The sequence below is a fragment of the Asterias rubens genome, chromosome 2 (genome assembly GCF_902459465.1).
Source record: "Asterias rubens chromosome 2, eAstRub1.3, whole genome shotgun sequence".
Lineage (NCBI taxonomy): Eukaryota > Metazoa > Echinodermata > Asteroidea > Forcipulatida > Asteriidae > Asterias > Asterias rubens.
Genome location: NC_047063.1, coordinates 10,178,751 through 10,192,357, shown reverse-complemented (window position 1 = coordinate 10,192,357; position 13,607 = coordinate 10,178,751). Strand labels below are relative to the sequence as shown.

The window sequence follows — 13,607 nt, the reverse complement described above, 5'->3', positions numbered from 1 at the left end:
TTAAACGAGAATGATAGTGGTACTAAGGCAATGTGTTCATTTAAAAAAAGTTTGTGATCTTTTGAAAAACTACTGGGGTGACAGATGTGAATGGACACCTCTATGGTTTTTTTGTCCACCCCAGCCGAATTTTACTTTAAACGAACTTGATAGTGGTACTAAGGCAATGTGTTCATTTAACAAAAGTTTATGATCTTTTGAAAAACTGCTCAAGTGACAGATGTGAGTAGTCACCCTCTATTGTTTTCTTGTCTTTTGCAGCCGCAATTGTAACATTGAAGAATATTGCAATGCCTTTTAATCAACTCCATATTGTCAATTTGTTCTTGACAGGAGGATAAGAACTGTGGGAAGAGAGTTACTTCTGGGAAGAAGGGAAGCAAAATGGGTACTCGCTCCAAGTCAGGGATTCAGGCCATGAAGCAGAAAGGCAGAGAGGCTGTTAAACGAAGCGGAAATGAAGACGATCTCGCTGCACAGATTGCTGGAATGGTAAGTGTCAAAGAGAGTGTTGAAAATCAAATTGATATGATGGCAAATTACCTCAGAGCAAGACCAATACATGTACCTTCCAATTGAGACCTCAGCCCAATTTCATAAAGCTGTTAAGTAGAAAATACTGCTTGACAGATTACTTTGCAAGGCAAAAATTTATTGGGTCACCAGCCACAACAATTCAAACTCAATTTAATTTTGGCTGGTAAAGAGATACACCTGATTTTCTCATTTATTTGCAGACAATTTCAGATGCACCAAAGGCTATTCCACAAGGGTAAGTCCAGGTTAACGTTCTGTGATAGCTCATTTTGTTGTTTTTATTGTGTTTGCATTCGACATCAATTTTGAAGTAATTGTTAAAGTCACCTGGAAGTGGTATTTTGTCAAAATAAAGCTTTTGTCACTAATATATGTGTTTTGATGAGTGGAATGTGATTAAACAGTTAACTAAGTTTCTAAAAAATTAGTTTTTTATCTTATTTACAAATTTAAGAGTAGGCCCCTACCCGAGAGGGCGCTGTTCGTGACGTCAATCAAAGCGCGATATTTGAAGAGAAAATGCTGCACAGCGCTGAAACAGACGTCGGACCGGACCACTAGGTACTATTGCTCTTGTGAGTCTGACCAGCCGTGCAGACTGACCCAATCTTTAGTTGTTTTGCTGCATCCAGCAGCAATACATTTGGTCGGCATTGCCGGAAAAATGCAAGAAAAAACTTTGTTTGAAACGTACAAACTCACGACTTGGACTTCCATACTTTGCATGTGTGTTTACTTTAGGCATCAAGACAAAGTCTGCCTCGATTGACGTCACAAAAGGGGTAGGCGGAGTCAACCCCCAAACAAATTTATCTATTTTTTAAACATATGCATCACTACAAACAATTACTAAAAAAATTGTTTTATTGTTACTAAAGATATACTCTTATATTTGAAAAATAAAAATTATATTTCCAGGTGACTTTAAATTAAGACAGTATCACCACCTGCTTTTAATGAGTCTGCTCAATTAAAATGTGTACCGGTAACCCCAATAGTGACAAATGTAAAACTCCCCTCGCCCCGATCATTTTATTCAAACAAGCGGCCAATTTGCACATTGTGTTATTGAATTTGATGCAAAATTTAAAAATCCTCAAAACAGAAATTCAGTTACACTTAATGTGCCAGCAAATGTTCTTTACTCTCAAGTCATACGATCACAAAAGATAATCATTCAACTTTTCAGTCGACTCGATCAGCTTTCAAATTGCATCAGAAGAAATATCTTAAATAGCATCTACCCTGCGAATTGATTGGTAACTTTGCACAGTGTAGGTCACTTCATACCCAGGTCACTTTGTACCCAAAATATCATAGTACCCAGTTTACTTTTTGGGTGACGAAGCGACCGACAATCTTTTGTAGTTCTACAAAGAACTCCTTATAATTTAATTGAATATGCGTTGTTAAATATTCCTCAAAGTGAAGTTGAATGTTGCATGCAAGTGCATTAAAGTGAAATAGTCCGCTTAAATAAACAAGAACATTTATAAGAAATATTTTAATAACTGCTTAGTTTGTCCAAAGATCAACTAGGGCTATATAGTCACTTCAGGTTACCTTTAATACATTTTTTCCTACACTACATTCAATGTACCTATTTTATGATTTCCACATACAGGACTGGCCTGGTGTATGATGAGCGTTTAACCCAACATGCATGCCCCTTTAATAGTAATCATTTTCAAAGTGAAAATGGCGAGCGAATTTTACAATGTCACAAACGACTTCAACACTACAACCTTCTTGAAAGGTGCACTAGAGTGCCAGTAAGTAGCAGGCATGATATTCTTCCTACTTTAATCTGTTTTCCAATTTGTTTGCCCTCAGAAAAAATCTTAGAAATTGTTTTAATAAGGCCTAAAAAGTCTATTAGAGCCTTTTTTTTATATCCTTTTTTTTTTAAACAAGTCGCCAGACACACAAGGCCTGAATGCCACTTCAAGGTGTGGGCTACAATTATTTTATTCCAGAGGCCATTGCCACCTACTCCTAGGGCTGAAACAGGGTTACCCCATTTACAGTCCAAATGTAGGCTTGGTTATCATCAGTCTGAAGCCTGGCCGGTAGAGCAGAAAGCACTACCTCCCCAATTTTACGTAGCAAGTGTCATGACTGGGTTCGAACCCACACTCTGCTGATCAAACACCAGAGCTTGAATCCGGTGCTCTTAACCGCTCGGCCATGACGCGCCGTGTTTATGTACATGTAGCCCAGCCCTTGTACTTTAAACTTGTTCCTACCTTTTTCCCAAGGACCAAATATCATTCCTTAATCAGTTATTTATTCATATGATTATGGCGCCTTCCATTACTTTTTGTTCAAAAGTATTTGGGTTTTCAGGCAATGCATGGTGAGGTTTCAATGTGTATCTGGTTTGCAGTAACATCATTAGCCTTTTTGATATCATGGTGGACACATAGATGTATACTGTTTGATTTGGGTGTATACATGTACATACAGATTTACCCAAACCTTACAGTGGCATAGTATTGTGTCAACCATCTCAAAATGGTTTATGTGTGTAGCTCCTTTACTGTATAGATTGTAATTCGTTGAGAACTTGTCTTGCTTTTGATTCTACTGCCCCAGTAGCCTGGACAGCTGAATTTACAATTTGAGGCTTGTGAATTGCGCCAGAGATCTGCCACTGCGCCTGCGTCAATCCCCTTCCATAATCATCTTTGACTTACATCCATTTCATCCTGTACACGCATTCTAATTCTGTGTCCTGTCACCTCTTTTGTGTTTCATCTACACAATTATTGATTATAAATCCTTAAACCCATCACATGCGATGTATTGAATTGCTCATTTACTGTTTTTATTTTATTTTTTATACTACATACATGTATGAATTTTTATTTTATTCAGTCAACCCATTTTATTTCCAGGTCCGTTTAGCTTCTGATGAGGAAGTTCTTTCAAAGCACAGGTAAATAATCTTTTAGCTAGGTTTTATATGGTGCTTTATCCACGCTTGTCTCAAGCACTTTAACTATGTTTTTAAAGATTTTTTTTTACAAGGTGATGCAATGCGTTCAGCAGTCACTGCCAGAAATAGCGGGACATTATTACAACTTTGGGTTTTCTCTTCTGATTGCAGTTTGGAATACTTGGAGAGTGTGAAATCTACTCGGACCATGTCAGAGATTGAGCTGAAAGATTGGGCCAACCAGGTTTCCGACATCTTTGTCAACAATGTAAGTATGATGCTTAAAGGCAGTGGACAGTTTTTTGGGACACTGTTGGTAATTGTCAAAGTCTAGCCTTCACAGTTGGTGTATTTCATCATATGCATAAAATAACTAACCTGTGAAGATTTGAGCTCAATCGGTCATCAAAGTTGCCAGATAATAATGAAAGAAGAAAACACCCTTGTCACACGAAGTTGTGTGCGTTTAGATGGTTGATTTCGAGACCTCAAGTTCTAAATCTGAGGTCTCAAAATCAAATTCGTGGAAAATTATTACTCTTTATACCATCAACCTCTCCCCATTACTCGTCACAAAGAAAGGTTTTATGCTAATAATTAGTTACCAATAGTGTCCACTGCCTTTAAAGGCACTGGACACATTTGGTCATTGTCAATGACCATTATTCTCACTCTATGTACCCCACATACACGTATCCATAAAATAACAAATCTGTGAAAATGTTTGCTCAATTATTGGTCATCGAAGTTGCAAGAAAAATATGAAGAAAATACCCCCACAATGGTTGAAAAATGTCTTTGCTTTCAGATGCCTCAGAAAGGCTTCAAGCTATTAGTGAGAATTTACCTCTTTATCAATAACTGTGTTACTTCAGAGGGAGTCGTTTCTCCTGATTCTATTGTCATGCCATGTCTGAACTGTGTCCTAAAAGATTTGTTAGCTTTATTTAATTCCTGATAATTTTTTTTTTTGACAGCATTCGTATGAATGTGCGGCGCTAGCAGTTGGTGGAATGCTGGATCTGACAGAAAAAGTGGTCAAAGGAGAGGTGAGATATTTTTGTCTAGACAGTACTCATGTTTTAATTTATTGAATAATTGATTTATTTTGTTTTAAAACTCATAACAAGGTTAGTTTGATCATAGGGCCAGAAAGAATTACCCAGAGAAAATAGAATGTGCTCTTACCTTGCTGAAAGCTAAACCGAAAAGAGAAACTTCCAAATGTCATCGCCCCAAACTTGATTCATTATTATAGATAATAGGCATTTTGGAAAGTTGCATTTAAAAAGATTTTTGTACAAAATATCGCCAACTTCACAAGGCTGACTGCTCACTTCAAGTTGAAGGCTACACTTAATTGATTTGGGCTGTTGACCCAGGAGTACGTTTCCACCTACTCCTAGGGTTGAAATGGGGTTGTCACTGAACTATGAGAGCTTGTTTTAGCTTGCAATTCACCTTGCAGGGTAATCCGAGTAGACCGTAGTGCGTGCAGTCTGCTCCGTGACCGTAGTTCTGTACATAGGCATCATACCGATCAGGTACCCAGACGTAGTGTACATTGTACGGGGCCAGACTACACATTTTCTCTTCAAATATCGCGCCTCGATTGACGTCACAAACAAATCCTCTCGGGTCGGGGCCTACTCTTAAATTTGTAAATAAAATGAGAACTAATTTTTAGAACCTTAGTTAACTGTTATTCTCATTCCACTCATCAAAACACATATCTTAGTGACAAAAGCTTTATTTAAAAAAAAATACCACTTCCAGGTGACTTAATTCTTATCAAACAACTATTTATTTTTTAATTTCCAACTTACATTGCCTTTGATTTGATATTGATTGTGATTTTGATACTGTGGAAATAAACTGATTGATTGATTGACTGGTCTTGTGCCTTGCTCAAGGGCACAAGTTTCATGATCGGGATTCAAACCCACACTCTACTGCTGACAACACTGGAGCTTGGGTCCCTTGAACTAGACTGCTCGGCCATATATGACACTTTTAAGATATCTGAGGTTACAATTGTTCTCCCTGCATAATTTAACCATTGATGGAATACGAAGTTGATATTTTGGTAAATGCTGTAATCTGAGTTTGTTGTTTTGTTATTTCTAACAGCTTCGCAATGGTTTTGCTATTGTTCGGTAAGTCCTTTCTTATGTACAGTGTTGTACCACGTACTATAGCTCCGTGACTGAGGTAAATTCTCACAGCTTCCATGAGCCATTTTCAATCTCTCTTTGTTAATCTTCACAAGAGTTCTCAAAGTTTTCAGTTGCGACTTTATTGCTTAATTCACTTTATTGTTTCGATAATTCTAATAAAATATAAATAAAAATCAAATATTAAATTATTCAAATTATGGAAAAAAGTAAATTTTCTTTGTTCAACACCAAATCAATTCACTTAAATGTAATATTATTTGCATGATGGATTAAGAATACCATTTCCTCCCCCCCCCCACCTTGCGCTGTGTGATAAGGACTGTATACTTTTCCTGAGTCTCGCGGGTAAGAAATCGAACTGATTGAGTTGGACTCAAACCCCCAATCCCAGAGTGGATGCTTTAATTATAGACTAAGAAGTGTGTCAGTTGGAAGAGGCTGTTCGAATCCATGAACAGTTACAGGGGGGACTGTAACCATACAACTTTACATGATGTAAACATAAGAAAAATATTGGAACAGAAATTGCAGTAAAATCTGATGAGAAAGCAGATACAAAGCATGGTTTTTTCCTACTTTAATCCAATTTTCAATTATTGTTTTGCACTTAGAAAATTTGGCAAAATGGCTTGAAAAGTCTCATGTATATTAAACAAATTGGTCAGCATTTGTACTCAATGGTTTTTCCCCAACAGCTGAAATTAACATGCCATAAAGTAGGTATTTTTTTTTATGAATAGTTTATTTTTAAATTAAACTCGGTTCTTGGGTTATTATTATTAGTATTGTTTGTTTTCATCTAAGACTGTGTCTGCCTTGACGGCTATGGCTGCGGCTGTTGCTAATGACCGACACATGATGAGGCGTAAATCTGGCCGTAGCTGTTACCGCTAATTCAGACACAGCCTAAGTCGTTATTTATTTACACTCGTGTCCTTAGGCCGCCTGGTCATCACGCTACAAGGAGTAAAGCCGATGGGTATAGTCTTTTTAACACTGTGGCTATTACAGCTCAGACTGCAAAGCATCAATGGAACTGTGAAAGGTAGGCCCTAGCATCTTATGTTGAAGTTTAGTCAGCACCAGACCTTATCTTTACATGCAGTGTGCCCCCCTCAAATTTGCACGACATTGGCAGCTGTAGTCGTGTTTGACGTCAGTGCAAGGGTTCTATTGACCTTTGTCATGCTACTTCCATTTTGGTCATGTTCCTCGTATGAATAACAACTATGAGTGCTATTAATTATTTTGCAAATGGGAACCAGACTACTTTGTTCTTCCAGCCTCGGTTTGGTAACATTGATATCAATGGGAGAAATTCAAGATGGCTGCACCTTTATAAAGGTCTATAGTCGGTACTTAAGAGAAAAATATACAGCGAACCATACTTCAGCTCTGATAAGCAGACTATGGGTTCAAGTTCCGGTCATTACATTGTGTCTCTAAGCAAGGCATATTGCTTTGTCCTGGGTGTTGTGTAAAAGAACCCATAACACTTATTTTGTTAAGAGATTGAGTTTGCTCCAGGTTTTTTCTGGTATGGTTGACTGCAGATTGCACCAAACCATATTACCTCGAAGGGAACTCTTTATTAAAATAGTTTATAATTATCAACAGCTGCAGTGCTTTTCACAAAGTGAGTTAATATTGTGACAGAATTTGGTTTTGTAATGTTACTTTGCTCAATTTGTGCTCTATCATTATTACAACACTAGTCAAGTGGCACTATATTTGCCACAGTTGGCTGTCCATATAAGATTTGTTGGTCAAACTCTGAACTCTAACAAAGATCCCCACCTGTTAGCTGTAAGTAGCTAGTTAGTATGGTAAACCCTCTTTTGTAGCAGTCCCCATTCAACCCAACTGGGGCTCCGCATTGTGTGGTAAACCCTCTTTTGTAGCAGTTCCCATTCAACCCAACTGGGGCTCCACATTGTATTGTAAACCCTCTGTTGTAGCAATCATCATTCAGCCCAGATGGGAGTTTAGTATTGTAAGTTGAAAGAGCCTTCTTTTCTACCCATTGATCCTAACCCAGAAGTTTAATGAATTACTATTCAATTTATTGTGGCATGACTACTTGCTTTATACACCAATGGTGAATTTGGTATAAAAATATTGTTCACCATTGCTCATGAGGGACTTGTGACTGGGAGACCAGAGGGAGAACATGTCTTGATGTGTTGTGTCCTCAACCCTGGTTTTTAAAGACAGCGCTACCTGGTTCTATATGTAAGTCTGTGCTTGCTTTTATTTATTGTACCTTGGGCCCATTTCAGCCATTCCAAATCTATTAGTTCTATTTTTCTGATCATAAATTAGGTTCATTTCATTGTATTTTTTACTTGAGGTTTTGACAGGGTGTTTCCGGTACATGTGGCCAAGGGCATTATTGTGAGGGTAATTTTAGGGGAAAGTTGTCGCTTTGCTAGGGGCATAGCCCCGAATTCCGACGGGCTGTCATCCCGGAGAGAGCCCCCAGAAAGTAGTGTAAAGTGGTTTGCTAACATGTGCCGGGAACAGCCAACTCAAAGCCTCATTTTATATTAAAGTTAGCTGAAGTGCATTAATTGATTGTTCGTAAATTTAAGGGTTCAATTGTGCTTATTCCTTTTTGCATTATATCTTGTCCATTTTTGAATCCATACTGCCGTTTCTTGTAAATAATTTAATTAGTTAGTGGAATAAAAACCCGCTTAGAAATATAGCGGTAGCATTGGAATTTTTTGGGTCCTTATCAATTCTTTCATTGAAAATGGTTTGTTTGGACTAATCCAACTGGCGTAACTCTTGAGGGGGTTTCGTTACAGTTTTTGGTGGCAGCGGTGGGATTTAAAACATACAAATTTTCTTTGCGAACAGGTCTATTTAAAAAGATAAGTTCGGTAAAGTAGTCAGTATGGCTTCAAGAAGGGACGATGTAGGAGATCATTTGAGTCAAACTTTAAGAATGCTAGAAAGAGAACTAGACCAAAAATTAGCTGTACTTGGTTTGGCTGAAGTGGGTTCGACGCCTGAGCCCATGGGTGCTAGCATAGAAGAACCCGGTCACATGTCCCTCCCCACGGGTAGGTTAAGGCGTACCCGGGGTATGAATGCAAGCGACAGAACAGAACCAGTTAATGTTGGAACCCCAAAGTTTGGAGTTCCGTTAAGCACTTCTAGTGCTAGAGTAGATTTTTCTTTGCCTCAACAGACCCAAAGTATGGGTCGTGAACCGATAACTGTAAATACACCTGCTAATACTAACATAAGTGACACAAATTTTAATGGTGATTTACGTTTCGATCCAAGATTTGCATATAGCTTATCTGAACAGAAAGTAACCAAACCTGTTGTACAGCCAGACAATTATGACGGTAAAACACCTTTTGAGGATTGGCTAAGTCACATGGAATTGTGTGCTAACATAAATAACTGGACTATTGAACAAAAAACGAAATTTCTTGCTGTTAAGTTGAGAGGTCCCGCTTTACAAGTTTACACAGATTTAGCACACTCTAAGAAACAAAGCTACACAGAACTGGTACAGGCTCTTAAAGAACGTTTTTGTCCCCAAGGACAAGTAGAACTTTTTCGAGCACAACTTAGAGCTAGATCTCGACGAAAAGGGGAATCCTTGCAGCAACTTGCAAGTGAGATTCGTAGGCTGGTCTTGAAGGCATTTCCAAATGTGTCAAGTAAATTCAGGGAGGAGATGGGTAGGGATCAGTTCATTGAAGCTCTTGACTTACCTGATGTAAGAATTCAAGTTCGACGATCAAAGCCTAGTAGTTTAGGAAAGGCTTTGACTTTGGCTCTGGAGGAGGAGGCATATCTGCAACTAGAGTGCAATAAAAACCCTTTGCCTAAACATGTTGTGGCCAGCGCCAATGAGGGCACTTTAAATTTGTTAGCCGAACAGAGTACCCAGGTCAACTCTGACCTAGAAAACAAACTTAGGGAGATTGAACAAACATTAAAAGAACTGAAAAGAACGGTGGGAAGTAAGCCTAGATACAGTGCCACGAAATTTCCATTTTCATGTTGGGAGTGCAAAGAGGTTGGACATAGACGAGCACAGTGTCCTAAGCTAGTGTCTCAAGCCATGCCCAAATTACAGACTCCTATAAATGAGGGAAACGACAGTGGGTTGTGCAAGGGGCCACTGCCCAGCCCCCAGTAGTTAGCAAGGCCCAGTCCCCAGTTTGCTTTGTCCATGGTGGTGTTCACGGTGTTAATGTGAAGTTTTTGCTTGATACGGGTTCATCAGTATCCATTATCCATCCACACATCTGGGAACAGTTACCCCAAGATGTCCGCCAGAGTTTACGTCCCTGTGTAGAGTCAATAGTAGCTGCAGAGGGCAGTGTTTTACAGGTTTTGGGTTGTACGGAAATGGTGGTTCGTTTTGGTAAACTTCACAGACGACATCTGGTTTTAGTTGCACCTATTATGCAAGCAGGTATATTAGGGATGGATTTTCTCATGTCACACGGTGGAGTACTTGATCTGCCAAGACGTAAACTAACATTCAGTACCCAGGAAATTCCCCTATTTTCTGAGAGCGTACCTTCGACATGTTGTAGAGTTTCGGTTGGCGAAACTGTAACACTTCCGGCAAGACGAGAGACAGTTATACCAGGAGATTTGCAATTTCGCAATGGTTGTACGTACCAAGGGGTTCTTGAGCCTGCTGGTAGCTTTTCTTCTAAAGATAACGGTCTTTTGTTAGGTTGTACTTTCATAAGTTCCGAGCAAAACAGAGTTCCTCTAAGGATTTTCAATTTACAACCTGAGCCAGCTGTTTTGTACAAGGGTACACAAATAGCATTATTGCAACCTGCAGAGGAAGTGAAAGATGAGCCCATCGAAAGTGATGATGAAGATGACTTAGCACCTAGTTTGAAAGAACTGTATGAACGTAGTTCAAAATTATTGGATAGTGACCAAAAAGACATATTGACAGACTTAATGCGTCAACACAGTAATGTTTTTTCCAAGTCGGGCGAATTAGGTCGAACTAACTTAGTTCTCCACAAAATTGACACAGGTAATGCTCGTCCACGTCGACAACCAGCACAACGTCTGCCACATCATCAGCGAGCTGAGGCACAGCAACAAGTAGACGAGATGTTGAAAGCCAGTGTCATATCTCCTTCAAGTAGTCCATGGGCAAGTCCAGTTGTCCTGGTTAAAAAGAAAGATGGTTCTTCAAGGTTTTGTGTGGACTATAGGAAGTTGAATGAGGTGACATATAAAGATGCCTACCCCCTACCGAGGATAGATGATAGTCTTGACGCATTAGCTGGTTCGCAGTGGTTTTCTTCATTAGATTTGACCAGTGGGTATTGGCAGGTCGAAGTAAGCCCTGATGACAAAGAGAAGACAGCTTTTACCACCGGAAGTGGATTGTATGAGTTTAATGCAATGCCATTTGGTCTCTGCAATGCTCCAAGTACATTTGAAAGACTGATGGAGTTAATCCTGGCTGGTTTACAGTGGAAAACATGTTTGGTCTATTTAGATGACGTTTTAATTTATGCACCAACTTTTGAAGAACATGCAGCACGTCTCAGCGAAGTCTTTAATAAGTTAGAGGGAGCTGGACTTAAGCTTAAACCAAAGAAGTGTTCACTTTTTCAACAAGAAGTTAGTTACTTAGGTCATGTCGTGTCCCGGAGTGGTATAGCCACTGACCCAGAAAAGACAAGAAGAGTTAAAGAATGGCCTACCCCATGTAATCTCAAGCAAGTCAGAAGTTTTATTGGCTTGTGCTCATATTACAGGCGTTTCATTAAAGATTTCTCACGCATAGGTGCACCATTGTATAAGCTAACACACAAAAATGTCAGGTTCAACTGGACCCCCGAATGTGAATATTCCTTTCAACTGTTGAAACAAAAACTTACCTCTACGCCAATTTTGGCTTTTCCAGACTTTTCTATTCCCTTTATAATAGATACAGATGCCAGCGGTGAAGGAATTGGTGCCGTGCTGTCTCAAATACAAAATGGTCAAGAAAAAGTGATTGCTTATGCAAGTCGTAAGTTGAGCAAGAGTGAACAGAATTACAGTGTGACAAGACGAGAACTGCTGGCAGCAGTTCACTTCATGAAGTATTTCAAGCATTATCTGTATGGCAGGCGCTTCACACTTAGAACAGACCATGGCTCCTTGAGGTGGTTGTACAACTTTAAGGATGTTCAAGGACAGTTAGCTAGATGGATTGAAATCTTGGGCACATTTGACTTTGAAATATGTCACCGACCAGGTACACAACACAAAAACGCAGATGCACTTTCAAGAATTGCTGACAATATTGTGTCAAGTTCCACTGTTATACAACAATCACAACGGTCTCTCTCTGTACCGTGTTGTTCCGTAAATCATGTCTTTTCAGGTTTGAATCAGGATGAGCTCAGTGAAATGCAACGGGCAGACAAGACTTTACTTCCGATCATCAACTGGAAGGAGGAAGGAGACAAAAAGCCGTCTCCCACCCTGGTGATGTCTTATGGCCGAGAAACAAAAGGCTATTGGTACATCTGGGAGCAACTTGAGTTAAAGGATGGCATACTGTACAGGCGTTTTGAGGTAAATTCCACATCAGTTTATCAAGTCGTTGTACCATCTGCCATGAAGAAAGATGTTATGGTTCAGGCCCATAATGTTAGGACTGCCGGTCATCTTGGTCAGTCAAAAACGGTCAAGAAAATCCAACGGTCTTTCTATTGGATAGGATGGCGTACAGATGTTAAAAGATGGGTCAGGCAGTGTGAAGATTGTGCACGCCGAAAGTCCCCTGCTCCAAAGGCGCGTGCTGCTCTGAAGACCTCATTGGTTGGTGCACCATTAGAAAGAGTAGCTATTGATATATTTGGACCTTTACCTAGATCAAAGCGAGGGAATCGCTACATTTTGGTTGTAATGGACTATTTTACCAAATGGGCCGAGGCCTATCCTCTCCGGAACCAAGAAGCAGAGACTGTTGCTACAATAATAGTTGAGCAATTTGTATGTCGTTATGGGGTTCCATTGAGTCTACATTCAGACCAAGGCACAAACTTTGAAAGTAAGGTTTTTCAAACAATGTGTAGACTATTAGGCATAAACAAAACTAGAACAACAGCATATCATCCCCAGTCTGATGGTCTGGTAGAAAGATTTAATCGTACTATCCAGACAATGTTGAGTATGTATGTAAGAGAAGATCAAGCAGATTGGGATGTTCATTTGCCGTACGCCATGATGGCGTACAGGGCTAGTGAACAAGAGACAACAGGTGTGAGTCCAAATCGAATGATGTTCGGAAGGGAAGTTTCTTTGCCTTTAGATTTGTTGATTCCACCTCAACAAAGTACTAGCAAAAAGCCAGAAAATTACGCTACTGAGCTGTACGAACGCCTAGAAAAGGCGTTCGAATTAGCTAGAGATAAAATAAAAGGGGAACAGAAAAGACAGAAACGTCTGTATGATGCCAAACTACAAGGCAAACCCTATACAGCTGGAGATAAAGTATGGCTGTATCGGTATGTGCGGAGAATTGGCCTTAGCCCAAAATTGCAGTCAAAATGGACAGGCCCATATTCAGTAGTTAAACGCATTTCGGATGCTGTTTACCGAATCAAACACACTGCAAACGGGAATCGAATAGTTGTACATTTCGATAGACTTAAACCATGCTTTACCAGTCCCAATCTACAGGTCAGTGAGGCAGCAACGCCAGCAGCAAATGAAGTAACGAACAGCACCAAAGGACTGAGTGAGCTGGATGAACTGAGCCAGACACCGAATGTTGCTGATGGGCAAGATTCCTTCAGCAAAGAGACACCACACATCATCGATGGGCCAGACGCTGCCGAGATAGTAGTAAATACAGCTCATGGTAGGGACCCTGATGATGAGGATGGAGACGTGCTTGATTTGGAGTCAAACCATTTGCAACATAACGGTGAACGTGATACCCCTGATGA

The 13,607-nt window shown here is 39.7% G+C and overlaps 1 protein-coding gene across 3 annotated transcripts in view; it reads left to right on the top strand.

Annotated features, from left to right (window-relative positions):
* Positions 1 to 13,607, top strand: part of LOC117304333 (histone deacetylase 6-like) — a 62,573-nt gene that overhangs the window by 2,961 nt on the left and 46,005 nt on the right. For all 3 annotated transcript variants that reach the window (XM_033788733.1, XM_033788725.1, XM_033788742.1), the window contains exons 3-10: positions 334 to 492; positions 738 to 772; positions 2,162 to 2,309; positions 3,435 to 3,475; positions 3,647 to 3,743; positions 4,453 to 4,524; positions 5,606 to 5,631; positions 6,593 to 6,697. In XM_033788733.1, the coding sequence (XP_033644624.1) occupies positions 334 to 492; positions 738 to 772; positions 2,162 to 2,309; positions 3,435 to 3,475; positions 3,647 to 3,743; positions 4,453 to 4,524; positions 5,606 to 5,631; positions 6,593 to 6,697 (683 nt within the window). The remainder of the gene's footprint in view (positions 1 to 333; positions 493 to 737; positions 773 to 2,161; positions 2,310 to 3,434; positions 3,476 to 3,646; positions 3,744 to 4,452; positions 4,525 to 5,605; positions 5,632 to 6,592; positions 6,698 to 13,607) is intronic.